Source organism: Perca fluviatilis, chromosome 15 (genome assembly GCF_010015445.1).
Source record: "Perca fluviatilis chromosome 15, GENO_Pfluv_1.0, whole genome shotgun sequence".
In the NCBI taxonomy this organism is placed as follows: domain Eukaryota; kingdom Metazoa; phylum Chordata; class Actinopteri; order Perciformes; family Percidae; genus Perca; species Perca fluviatilis.
Window position 1 is genome coordinate 24772298 of NC_053126.1, and position 13475 is coordinate 24785772.

The 13475-nt window shown below is 41.1% G+C and overlaps 1 protein-coding gene and 1 long non-coding RNA gene across 2 annotated transcripts in view; one reads left to right on the forward strand and one right to left on the reverse strand.

Moving 5' to 3' along the window:
• Nucleotides 1-13475, forward strand: part of LOC120574228 (xylosyltransferase 1-like) — a 38115-nt gene that overhangs the window by 10108 nt on the left and 14532 nt on the right. The window contains exons 2-7 of the mRNA XM_039824470.1: nucleotides 1595-2144; nucleotides 4765-4937; nucleotides 5689-5891; nucleotides 9676-9756; nucleotides 10404-10620; nucleotides 11051-11227. Of these exons, the coding sequence (XP_039680404.1) occupies nucleotides 1595-2144; nucleotides 4765-4937; nucleotides 5689-5891; nucleotides 9676-9756; nucleotides 10404-10620; nucleotides 11051-11227 (1401 nt within the window). The remainder of the gene's footprint in view (nucleotides 1-1594; nucleotides 2145-4764; nucleotides 4938-5688; nucleotides 5892-9675; nucleotides 9757-10403; nucleotides 10621-11050; nucleotides 11228-13475) is intronic.
• On the reverse strand, nucleotides 2002-11827 carry LOC120574231. The gene is made up of 3 exons (XR_005641845.1): nucleotides 11655-11827; nucleotides 11475-11542; nucleotides 2002-2082 (listed from the first exon to the last, which is right to left on the reverse strand). It is a non-coding gene; the product is annotated as an uncharacterized LOC120574231 (long non-coding RNA).

A 13475-nucleotide genomic window follows, 5' to 3' on the forward strand; every position in this document is an offset into this window, starting at 1 on the left:
AATAACCCTTCTTCTTCACAATCAAATGTTTGTATTGTTCCGGTTTGGCGCCAGCCACATGATAGAAATGTCATCAACACGCCCACTCACTCGCTGTAAATTCTCCAGACAATGGCCTGCTCTATTTAAACATAGGCTCAATCTGACATTACATTATTGTTGTCAGTGGCAGAGGTTTTCTGGTAGTTTTCGTGGTCTAGCTTCAGCGTTTGTCGTGGTGATGGTCTTGATTACCTGCCTTCAGCAAAGGGACATAAACCTCTAATGAAAGCTGTTGGTTTCATCATAAGGAACAAACATCTTTGAGCTGTTTAAATCTGCATTAAAGGGGCGCTATGCAGTTTTGGCAATTTCTTTCGCTGTTTTCTTGCTTTTTGCTCGCAGGTTTCTCTATAGAGCTCCCCCTACAGCTTCGGAATAGATATTTGGCAATGCTGTCGTAAAACTCGTTGGCGACTCCCCCCCCCACCCCCACCCCCACCCCCCCCTCCCATCTTCTACCTCTGGTCATGTGCATTTGTTTTCAAAGAAGCCTGTGAACGCACAGAGCCATGTCCACTGAGGTTTTTCTCAAAATATTACCCTTCTTTCCCAAGTCATGTAACATTATTCTTTTTTCCCACAATGGCCTTAGAATGCTGTTGAAGCAGAAGCAACTTGCGTTTGCCAACATCAAGCTGACAAGAAACTCTGTGGCAGATAATGTTTCTGATCAAAGATGCTTACAAGTGCAACAGCAAGAACGCCAGGTCAGCATCGGATTTGCAGACTTGTGTTCGTCTCAGTTCTCGGCATTCTGAAAACGCAGGTCCGATGTTTCTCGTGTCTGACTCCTCGCTCGCTCAGTCTGCAGTTTCCTCTTTCTCTGTTCCTCCGACAATGCTTTCCTAGCTTTCTGCTTCTTTTTTGCAGGTTCAGCCATGACGATAGTGTGAAAAACTCCATCGCTACCTTGTTCTTATAGCTAGCCGGTTCCTGGATGGGGGCGTGTAGCGGCGTGTATGTGCAGTGCTGTGAAGCAATTTGTTACATTGCGAGACCTGATGTCACATGATAATTCCTGACGCTGAGGTCGCCGGCTCACCGCTAGCATGGCTATAAATGTTTAGGATTATTTAAAGATCTAGAATGATGATTTAAAAAAAATAACGTCTTTAAAATTTAGGCACTTTAGGGAGTTCACACATGTAACCCCATCAGCATTTTAATACCTCTGCCAAGGAGGTTTTTGGTTTGGTTTGTCCGTCAGTCTGTCAGCAGGATTACAGAAAATCTACTGGCCAGATTTTCCTGAAACTTGGTGGAAGGGTGTAGCATTACATGTTGGAGCAGATTCGTATCACGGGGCGGATACACAATTAATGTTTTACTTTCGTTAACATTGCTAGATAGAGCAAGGCCTTTGCGAGGTCTTCACTCTCTGAGTGCCCTTCTAGTTTAATATTTTGTAGAAATAAAGGTTTGGGGACCAGGAAACATCCGTATACCACCATGTTTATTATCTTCTCTGTGATTGAAGAGGTTAGAAAGTACTTTCAGGAATACAGAATGTAATTTCTTTGGTTTTATACTCATTTTGTCTTCTCCCTCACAGGATGCCTACCATTCCCACCGGCCCAAAGAGAAGCTTCACCTGGACAGCAACAACAATGAGAATTCGGTCCCTAAAGACTTTGACACCATCGACAGCAACAGCAACCTGGGGGCTCGATCTCAACGCCAGCGTGTGCCGGTCGCAAACCCAAAACGCAAGCTGGATAAGGCCCAGCCACAGAGCATGCTGGGAAAATCTGCTAACGAGGTCCTCAAGTACGCTCCCATCCAACCCAGAGGGGTGGGCCACAATCACAACCGCACCCACGTCCGTAAAGCCCATCCCCAGGTTCCAACCGTCCAAGCACAGGTCCAGGGGTCCAATCAGGATCCACCGTTCTACCAGGCGAAGATGTCGGCCTCGCAGCTGCCGCCCAGTTTGGAGCCGAGAAAGGAGCAGCCGCAGTGTGAGATCAGCGGAAAGGAAGCCATTTCTGCTCTGTCCCGAGCCAAGAGCCGCGAGTGTCGGCTGCAGATAGTGGAGGTCTACTGCAAACACAAAGACAGAGCGCTGATGCCTGAGAAAGTGCCTCGCTACTGCCCCATAGAAGGTGAGTACTGAAAAAATGAATAAGTTAATGTTATATGATATATTAAGATAGTAAAATATTTACTAAGTGTACAATGTTTTCCCAATTAATTTTTATCTTTAAGTAATTGCAGACAACATCAATATGTCAGTGTTGTCAAATATGCATTTACTAGTATGTACTCATAAAAGTCCTGAAAAACATCCACATTTAGATTAAGTTTAAGGATTGAAGATTTAAAGATTTAGCAACCAACTTTAGGTCATGTTTGTGCAGCTCCTTTAGGGACTGTTTGAAAATTATGAAGGAAAAAGGTCATTAAGGCGAAGGGTTATATATGTTTTTTTGTTGGCTGAATGGAGGGCAGTCTGACTTTTTGGGTAGAGGTGATATGACCCTTTTTCATTTCAAGAAGTCTCTTAAAGCAACTGTAAAGTTGTCACAATACCAGAATTTCGACATTTCGATACAATACTAGTATAGGAAAAGATACTCGATACCTCTTTCGATACCACGGAATAAAGAAAGAACAACTCCTAGGCACATGAAATAGTCTAGTTACACAGAAAAAATTGAGGCCATTTCTTTTTCCGTTGGTCAGCATTTGAACAAACTGGTGTAGCATATTTCCAAGTTCAAGTAGCCTATACTTAACGTATGTGTGTAATCTGGAATATGAGCACACAGAATTATTGTACATAGTTGGATTTAAATGTATTAACCTATGATTTAAGGACTGCTTTGTCCCTTCATGTTAACACAGCTGGTGATTGAGCCAGTCAACAAATGAAAGGGTGACAGGCTGAAAGACAGAAAAAAAGGAATTAAAACGAAAAGGCAGCTGCTTTGAAGTAGCAGGTTGCAAAAAGTCAGAGGGTTTTTTGCCTTCCAAATTTATCCTTTGAGAAGCATTTTTAACCCGGCACGTGTCAGAGCCAAGAAGAGGCATCCAGTTTTTTGCCAGTTCTATTTTCAGGGACTGAAAGCATGGACGGACACAGCGAGGATGATACTCAGCCAGCGTAATTACACCCCAATTAAACAAGCAGTTTGTAGTCTTATATTTGGAATGGCTGACTAATGATTTACTTGTAGTCGTGCTCTCTGAACCACCCTGGGCCGTTTGAGGTTTAATTTATATGATTATAGGTTGCTTTGATGATACACTAGTCATTATATCCACAGACTGGAGCAGCAGCAAAAGATGATTTGGTTTGACGTCTGATTTTGACTTTTGACGTTTTCTCAATGGAGAACAAGAGGGTTGTTGAAACAAAGTTGGGTGTTTCTGCACTCATGCAGGCATAAGTGTACATCCCGAAACGTGCACGACATCACTCCCCCCTGACTCCCTCTGTCTGCACAGCAGTGCTCTGCTGAGCCGCCTGATTACAGTTATTTCTCCTCAAACTCTCAATCCCAGCATGCCCCACAGCCCGGGAAGGTCACTAATTAGGCCAAGCATGCCTCAACCCGCGCCATCTTTAGAGTGAGCGTGATGATGGAGGAGCATGAGGCTGTCAGAGGGTTTGTATATACAAGAGGCAGATTTAGCTCAGCCAGCCACAGACGGCAGAATAGTACCAGGAAGACGGAAGTGAATATGGAGGAGTGGAGTGGAGTGGAGATCAGGGTTGGAAGTGACAGTGATGTTGTCTTAAACAAAGAAACCCAAATCCAGCAAGTGGTGTCTGTCTTAGTGTTCTCTTTGCAGATGCGTGACTGACAAGTGCTGAAAATTGCTGATTTTATCTGTTTTGTTTCAATAAATGTATCACAAACTGCAGTAGGGCTGCAGCGATTAAAAGCAGTCCTCACACGAGAAGCAGTGGAGGAACCAGAGAATGTTATCAAAAATGTCTTAAATTTATTAATCAATCAATGAAATCAATCAATTGTTTTTCTTTGTATTCACTAATTGATTAAATGTTTCAGCCCTAGACTGCAAACATTTCTTGTTGCAGACAAAGTGAGTTCTCAGACTGTATAGCTGAGTTCTGACATAAACTACTGTATATTTCTAACTGGACATGAAAGCATCATTTAAAGTGCTCATATTATGCTCCTTTTCAGGTTCATAATTGTATTTAGAGGTTGTACCAGAATAGGTTTACGTGGTTTAATTTTCAGAAAACACCATATTTTTGTTGTACTGCACATTGCTGCAGCTCCTCTTTTCCCCCTATATGTTGAGCTCTCTGTTTTAGCTACAGAGTGAGGCATCACACTTGTGTTCCATCTTTGTTGGGAGTCGCACATGCGCAGTAAGTACCGCTAGCTAGTCTGCTGCAGAGTATGAGGGAGTGCCATGCTAGCAGCTAGGGGTGCATTATAATGTCTGTTACAAAGTGACGCATGTTTGTCTCTGAAGTAAAGGCTGGACTACAGTAGAGCTGTTTGGAGCAGTTTGTGAACAGTTTTTTTCTGTTGGAGATGGTAAGTGCCTTTGGGGTGGACTTTGGGCTTTTTCACTTTGTAAACTTATAACGTCCACAAAAAAGAGATATAACACAATAAAGGAAAGGGAAAAATCCAAAAAGCATAATATGAGCATTTTAAAGTGTTATTAAATACATATCATGTTAACTGCTCTGTTAAAAATGCTGTTTCCTGAGCTGTTGTCCTTGTCCTCTGTGTCCAGGTAAGGCTAATGTGAATGTACAGTGGGAGGAGGACCCCTCAGAGGCTGCCCGGCTGGTGCGGGCACGGATCGCCTTCGTCCTGGTCATCCACGGCCGAGCCTCGCGTCAGTTCCAGCGCCTCTTCAAAGCCATCTACCACACCTCGCACTACTACTACATCCATGTAGACCAGGTGAGACAAATGGGGAAGTCATCTTCCTGAGCCACAGCCAGAAAAATAGTGACAAAAAATATCCAGAAAAATGTGGACAAATGTAAATGAGACTGCTTTTGAGAGAGCTTTTAACTAACGGGTAACACCATAACACTTCCATAGTTTAATATTGATGACAATTGTCTCTTATTTTACAAGCTTTCTGAAATTGTATATATAAATATGCAAATTAGGTATTCTCTAATTCTAACTTTTGGTAAATTTAGGAGAAATCCACAGACGCAAATAGACAAGTGTAGTGAAATAAAAATCTTGAATAAATATTTTGGATGTTGAGTCTGAAAGAAAAGCAAAATAACCCAAAATCTCAGAATTTACCAGTGCGTGAACAAAAATGATGTAAGAACTTCTATGTCGACTGACAATGACGTAAATAGGACAGACATGTCCGTCACTGCTGATTGGTTAGAGCAAAATAACTCCCTCAGAACAGAAAATGGCTAACCTCTGATTGACACAATTATTTTAATAACTGGAAATATCTGTCAATGAGCACAACACCAGATCTGTTTGAACTGGAGATTTTTGGATATTTGGGACCGTTAGCTCGCAGGGAGACTGGTTGTATAAGCAGCATTTTCACATGACAGGGAGTCATTTGATTTAGTGTTGATATCAAAATATTTTCTAATGGAAATTTCAAAAGTGCTTACAAAACAAAAGCACACTATAACTTCCCTTTTTTGTTGTCATTTTCCACCGTTCTCAGAGGTCGAACTACCTCTACAGAGAGGTTCTGACTTGGGCCGGCCAGTATCCCAACGTCCGGGTGACTTCCTGGCGGATGTCCACCATCTGGGGTGGGGCCAGCCTATTGACTATGTACCTTCGCAGCATGGAGGACCTTCTTAAAATGTCTGACTGGTCCTGGGACTTCTTTATCAACCTCAGCGCTGCAGACTACCCCATCAGGTGAGAGACCGGGTCAGCCACAGGAGTGGTCACCTCTTAGTGATTAGATTCATTCTACTTTTTTATTGCAGGTTTAAAATTGTACTTTGCATTTCTTTGTCGAAGCAACAGTTTTAAATAACTGAATTTAAGGACCAGTTGTTTACATTTCAAGCTAACAAGGCCCAAAAATGGCCCTTATCAGGTTTTCTATTTGTGCTTAAACCAAAAGACAGAAATCTTCTGACTAAAACACTTTTTTGAAATGGGTTTGGTCGAAAATCCCCCCCGCTGTTCCCTGTTTTGTATCCCTGTAGAAGACTGTGGGGATTTATCGATTATGTCAAGTTCCATCCAAACACACAGCACATTGATCTGTTAAAGCCTGGTTTGGTTTGTTTAAGGGCTTATGGATCAGGTTACGTGGCCAATAGACCTCAAGTGCATCGACTCTGAATGCATCGGGAGTCTGTATGTAGCTTTGAAGCTGAGCTCTTTTAATGGCTGTCTTGCTGCTTGGGGATTTGAAGGGATCTGTATTGTTGAGGAAAGAGCTTGGCTGTGATCAGTGGAGGTGTTTAATGGTGATTTGCTTGCTGTAGCTGTAGTCGTGACTAAAAGAGGTAACCTTTTTGGTACAGTTCCATTGGCCCATTTATAGCCAACTTGTGCCGATTCTGATGATGAGGGTCTGGCAACCAGTCCGGCTGGATTATCACCACTGTTGAGCCAAGCCATCTTGGCTAACTGGGTTTATTTTTAATAACAGAGGAGGTCATGTTTTCGGCTTGGTTTGTGGTGTTTTTGTCGGTTTGTTTGTTAGCAGGATAACCGAAAAACTACTGACCAGATTTCCCTGAAACTTGGTGGAAGGGCGTAGCATGGGCCAAGAATAGAATTGTACCTGTACGGTTTCATATGACAAATAAAATTGATTGATTGGAAGAACCCATTACATTTTTGGAGCGGTTTTGAATCAATGTGTGGATACACAACTTGTTTTTTTTACTTTTGTTAACATTACCAGATAGGGCATTGTACTGCATTCATGTGGTGTCGGACTCTGAGCAATTGGAAAAATTTGTTCCAGACTGGGGAAATTCATATTGCATACATTTATTTAAATTTAAATGAATTATTTATTTAATTTGCAGATCATTTTCTCAATGAATTTATTTCAGAATATAGTTTTAAAAAAAATGCCCAGAATGCAAAAGGACATATTTAAATGTTTTGTTTTGTCCGACCAACGGTGCAAAATGAATTTTCCATTTACAGTGATATAAAGAGAAAAATCCTCTCACTGAAGATGTTAAAATAATAAAAAAGTGTGTGTATGTGTGTATGTATGTATGTATGTATGTATGTATGTATGTATATATATATATATACATACATACATATATATATGAATCTTGATATCATTTTTAATCCCAAACTTAAATCCTGACCCTAAACTAACCTATTCCCCCAAAGTAAACCAAATCCAAAGACTAATGTGTGCTTTAAAACATTAAACTTCCTCTTTGAATACTCTTTAATAACACACACACACTCACACTCACTGATCCTTCTCTTTCCACCTATCAAAGTGACTGTTTGAACACCCTTCCAGCTAAAATCCATAGCACAGCATTAGCACAATACCATCGATAGCTTTGACGTCATAGAGAGTGAGTCAATGGGGGTTGTGTGTGTGTGTGTGTGTGTGTGTGTGAGTACTGCATGTTTCTCTTTAACCCTCAAGAGAAGGTCACATTAACTTTTCAAATATCAAACCGCTAGCTTCAGAGGATCATACATCTGACAGCCAATCCAGTTTATTTTAGCAGTGGGCATATTTATCAAGCATGTAGACTAAAGCAAATTTAGGAAATGTGAAAGAAATTGGCCAATGTGTGTATGGTGAAATACACATATTCGCTATCTTGCTCTGAGTTCAGATTAATACCATTCTCATGTCTTCACTATAAATATAAAGCTACAGCCAGTTAACTTAGCTAAGCAAAAAGACTAAACATAGGGGAAACGGCTAGCAGCTAAATGTAACAAAATCCATCTACCAGCACCTCTAAAGATCACTGATTAACAATAACATGTAATCACTTGTTTATTAACTGCACTACATCTCATAGGTAAATATTGTACTGTTTACTCCATTGTATTTGTCTGACAGCTGTAGTTGCTTTTCAGGTGACACGTTTCATCCCCTTCCTGTCCAGTGAAAACCATGTATCTCCAGATGTGTTGATGTTGAATGTTGATGTTTGTGATAAACTGAAGGGTAGTGTTTTTCTATGTATCAAGAAAATTCTCCTAGTTCCTAAGCGCTAAATAAAGCCTCTTGGATCTTCTGGGAAACACACCGTCACAAAGCTAAAAAACAGGGCGGTTTTTCTGACGCCATGAAAAGTTCACTTTTCAGAGAGAGGCTGCATGGTTCTCACATGACAGCGATTTCAAAGGACATAATTTGTTGAATGTGAGAAGCATATTTTGTGATATATGACCATATGTTGTCGCAGCCTCAGTTAGATTTAAGCGTGTGTGTGAGATACTGATGAACACAAACATGCCCACAAACGCACACATGCATGCCTGCGGTTCGTCTTAATGGCTGTAATCAAATGATCTGTCTGTCTGCTGTCCTGTCTACTGGTTAGGGCGACACCAGGCTCGAGCCGTGTGCTTCCAGCTCCCACTACATGCTGGGAGTGGCTGTGTGAATGTGCTGCCTGCCTCCGCTTCAGGCCACACACTGCAGCTTAGCTGTTTGCTCTCAGCTGGAAGAGGAAGCTAAATAAACTGGTCCAGCTGTCCCAAACAGAATCGTTTAGAGTCACTCCAATTCCCCTAAATGGAAGATTGTTTTGCATTGTTTAAAAGACACAGACGATTTGTTAGACTATTTAATGGCATCCTGCTTAGACGTGTATCCATTAGAGGAAGAAATCCCCCTTTTAAACATTGTTTAAAAAAAAAAAAAAACAGCTATTGGGAATGTGTGTTGCGTGAGTCTATTTTATGGTTTGGGGATGTTTTTCTTCCTCCTGTAGAGACACACATGATAATACGTTATGAGATCATATAAGAGGAGTTTAAGAACAAAGTGTTTTGGCAAATTAAATTACGAAAGGTAAATGTGGACAAAATATGAGATTGGGCTGCTGAGAATGGACCTCTTAGATTAGATTTGTATTTGTGGTGGAATGTAACGGAGTACATTTACCCAAGTACAAGTTTAAGGTACTTAAGTGTTTTCTTCCCATGCCACTTTCTTCTCCACTACATCTCAGAGGGAAATATTATACTTTTTACTCCATTAGTACAGCTGAAGGTATTGATTAATCGATTTGATTTGCTCACAACAACCTGTTTCACTGTATGTATACAACAACTCACTGGTTGTGTGGGAATTTCTGAGTCTCAAATTTGGCGAATCTGCGTGTGACGCATCTCTCTCACGGGAAAGCCGTGGTGAGTGCGTTTGCCACCGACTGTCAAGTCACATAACCACCTTTCATCCTCAAGATCGGCGAGAGCTTTCCCTTTCCTAGTCATGAAACTGGCAATTTACTCACCCATCTCACACTTTACCATGGTTTAGCCATCATACCTCTGTGTGTAATTGCAGATTGCAAACAGTTTCCCATCTTTTAAGTTTGGCGCACAACTAGGTGGGCCCAATTCAGATCAAAATTTGCGAGTGGCCATATTTGGCCCTTGGGTTTGACACGTGTGCTTACAGTTTGATTCTGGAGGTGTGTTTCTGAGTTGATGATTGACAGCTGCTGTCTCCCTTCAGGACCAATGAACAGCTGGTGGCTTTCCTGTCCAAGTACCGCAACATGAACTTCATCAAATCTCATGGCAGAGACAACGCACGGTAAGAGAGCGAGAGGACAGAGAGTTTCTCTCTTTTTCTCTATCTGATGGTGATGGGGAACTTGTTTTTTTGTAGGGGAAAGGAGTAAGGTAATTAAGGGTGATCCTTCATTACCTTACTCCTTTTACAATTACCTTATGAACTTATTTTTCTTCTTCCTTCTCAATGCAGATTTAAAAAAAAAAAAGTAAGATAGTACTGTATATAGTATATAATGGAAGTTGTTGAAAAACAACCAAAAATGCCCAAATTACAGATTTCTTGGTTAGTCCAGTCAAAATACCCTGTTACGATGTCTTCTTAAAACTATGCCTGACTCGGCAAGTAAACCAGTATTTGTTTTGGTTTTGCATTCATTTAGTTTAATGCAATTTAGTTTTATTTTAGTGGTGAAACTTTAATCTGTTTTTCGGTTCAAACACAGGTTTAGTCACAAAGGTATTTACAGTCTGCAGGCTTAGACGGGTTCAGTAACTGATGATCAGTGGCTGAATAGTGAGCTTGTATTCACTAATAATCTTATAGAAATACAGTAAACATGTCTCTCTCTCTACAGTATCACAGTACATTTGTCTCAGGTGGAAGTAATTATACACGGTTTCAGTTTGAGTTATCAGCTTAACACTGGATACCGTGTGTCCTCTCAGTTTCATCCGTAAACAGGGTCTGGACCGTCTCTTTTACGAGTGTGACACCCACATGTGGCGTCTTGGGGACCGCAAGATCCCAGAGGGCATTGCGGTGGACGGAGGCTCTGATTGGTTCCTGCTCAACCGGCCCTTTGTGGACTATGTGGTCAACTCCCGAGACGAGCTGGTCAGCAGCATGAAGCGCTTCTACACCTACACACTGCTGCCTGCTGAGGTAACACACACACACACACACGCGCACGCACACACACACACACACACACACACACACACACACACGCACGCACTCACTCACTCAAGTAACCCTTCATATACAAATACACAGGAAGTGTGTGCTGGTGTCCCCTAGAAGAGGACATGAATATAAACCGCATATTTCAATGGAATCCACCTTGTAGTGGATGTCTCATTAAAAATCTCTTTATCAAGAGAGTTCTGGCAGCAATTACAAACAAAATATGCCACAAACTAGAATTATACAGACATGTGAAAATGTAATTAAAATACTATCATGTAAAGATGAAGATTAGAAGATACTTAAACTCCATTGATGGATGGATGGTTGGTTGGATGGATGGTTGGTTGGATGGATGGATGGATGGATGGTAAATAAACTTGTCTGTCTCTCTGTACTCTACCTCCAGTCATTTTTCCACACTGTGTTGGAGAACAGTGCCCACTGTGAGACCATGGTGGACAACAACTTGAGGCTTACCAACTGGAACCGCAAACTGGGATGTAAATGCCAGTACAAGCATATTGTGGACTGGTGTGGCTGCTCACCCAACGACTTCAAGCCCTCGGATCTGCCACGCTTCCAGGTGAGACATTTTCTTGGGTTACTTGGCCAAGTTTTTACAGACTTTAGAGTATTTCAAATATTACTGAATAGAAAACGGAAAGAATCAGGCATGTGTCTACCTGCTTGAAAACTTGAGCACTTGCTTCAACTTGTGGGAAATTCTGCCACGAGGCTATTGCCAAAAATTAAGGGCTGTGTTTCCCTGCAGTTCTGTACCAGCGTAGTGGCATTTTTCTGAGACACACTCAGTGTTTTCTTAGACTTACTAGAAACTTTGCAGCCATGGTTGAAGTCTGTCTTTGTGCAGCCAGCCCCTGGTTTCATCGGTACTCAACTGTTAACAGAAAAAAACATAATTATTGATTTATTTCTTTGAAAGAATAAAGAACCTTGTGTTTTATTACTTTACTTTTCTACCACACTGGGTGACATTAAATAGGACAGACCTGGTTTTAACTTCTCAGTAGTCCCAAAGCTTTCCATGGGTGAACATTCTTTGGATTTTTTTTGTATCGAATGTGACAATGTTGCAGCCCTATAATGAGAGGTAGAGCACAGCTACAGAGAGGATAGTCATCATGTTCAGTCGCTCTGTTCTGTCCACCCTTCCCTGTCAGGGCCTCGGTGGCCTGGGACCAGAATAGCTTCGTATTCACAAATTAGCAGTGCTGCTTTTACTTACAGTAGGCGTTCCTGGCTCCCTGTAACGACAGACCTGAAGACAGCGTCTGTGGTCGAGCTACTGATGGTTTCTATAAGAAGAGCTGATCCTGGAAACAGCTGTACACTTTAGGCAGTTCATATTTTTAGAGCTTTGTAGCTAGTTGGCGCTGAGGTTTCTAAGGTTGTCATTATCATAATGCCGGGGTTTGCCAGCAAGAAAGACGGCTCAGAGTCCTGAATGTACGGGTCAGGAACACACATGTACAGTATTTATTTCCATTATTTAACCGGTTGAGACTGAAGACTTGCTTTTAAATTATTAAGAGTTTCGTTTTTGTGCAGTGTGTTGGATGTTGCTGATCTTTTTCTCCGAGTCAGGATCCAGTTAAAAGCACATAAACCAAAGAGTGAGGGGAATCAATGTGTAAGTTAGTGCAACAATTCTGATTATCAATTAATCGTAATTTACCAAGCAAATTTCCCAGTTTCAGCTTCTTTTAATGTGAGAATGTGTTGCCTTTCTCTGTTTTATATCATTGTAAAGTCATTGGAATTATGGACTGTTGGTCAAACAAAGCAAGTAATATGAAGAAGTCCCATTGGGAAAATGTGAAATCGTTCTTTTTTTTTTTTTGTTTTTTGTTTTTTTTAAGACTACTGTACATTTTTTGACTGATCATTTGCAGCGCTAATATTGTTTAGAATCAAAATACTTGATTAATCGATCAATAATCGGCATCAATAATCCAACAAACAATAATCTGCATACAAGTACTTTTACTTTGGTACTTAAAGTATATTTTTATGCTAATACTTTTTAACTTTTACTTTAACTTTATTTTTAATGCAGGACTTTTAGTCAAAGCTGTAGTATTGCTTCTTTTACTTAAGTAAAAGCTCTGAATACTTCATTCCCCACTGTTAATACTGTGGTTTAAAAATGAACTAAAGGAGAAAAAGTAAAATCCGCAGCAGCATGTTCACAAAGCTAAAAACTGTTCAATCTCAATCAACTATATAAAGCTGAAACGGCTCCAAAAAAAGAGCAGCTGGTTGAATCGTATTTGGCTGACCTCCTACAGTGAAAACCGAGAACATACAGTTTTATATAATAGGCCTCTGATCTTCTGATGAAGGAAACAAGAATCCCTCCTGTGCCTGTAACTAGTGGTTTCCACTGTTGTCTTTAGCTGTGTAAGACTGTGTGTGACGGATAAAACTGCCCCGCTGAATAAAGAGCTCAGCTGCTGCCTGGGCAGTCGGTATGGCTCTCATTATGTTGGGGTTTCCTGGCTCGCTGGTGCTGCTGGGGCTCACCAATAGCTGCTTTGCTGAGGTCACACCCTCCTGATGACATCATAACCCACGCCCTTCCTTCCTCCAGACTGGCCCCCACGACAAAGTGTGTGCGTGAATTGACTTGTCCTAACTTGGCTTTCCATAGAAGGCTCTCCGGTATAATTTGTGTTCTTCCATATGTAAAGTGTCTTTGAGTTTTATTCAATGTGCACTACCATTTAAAAGTTTGTAATCCGCTGTTTAAAGTGTAATTCCCACCAAATATATTATTTACATTTGAAATGGTTTTAGAATGATATCATTCA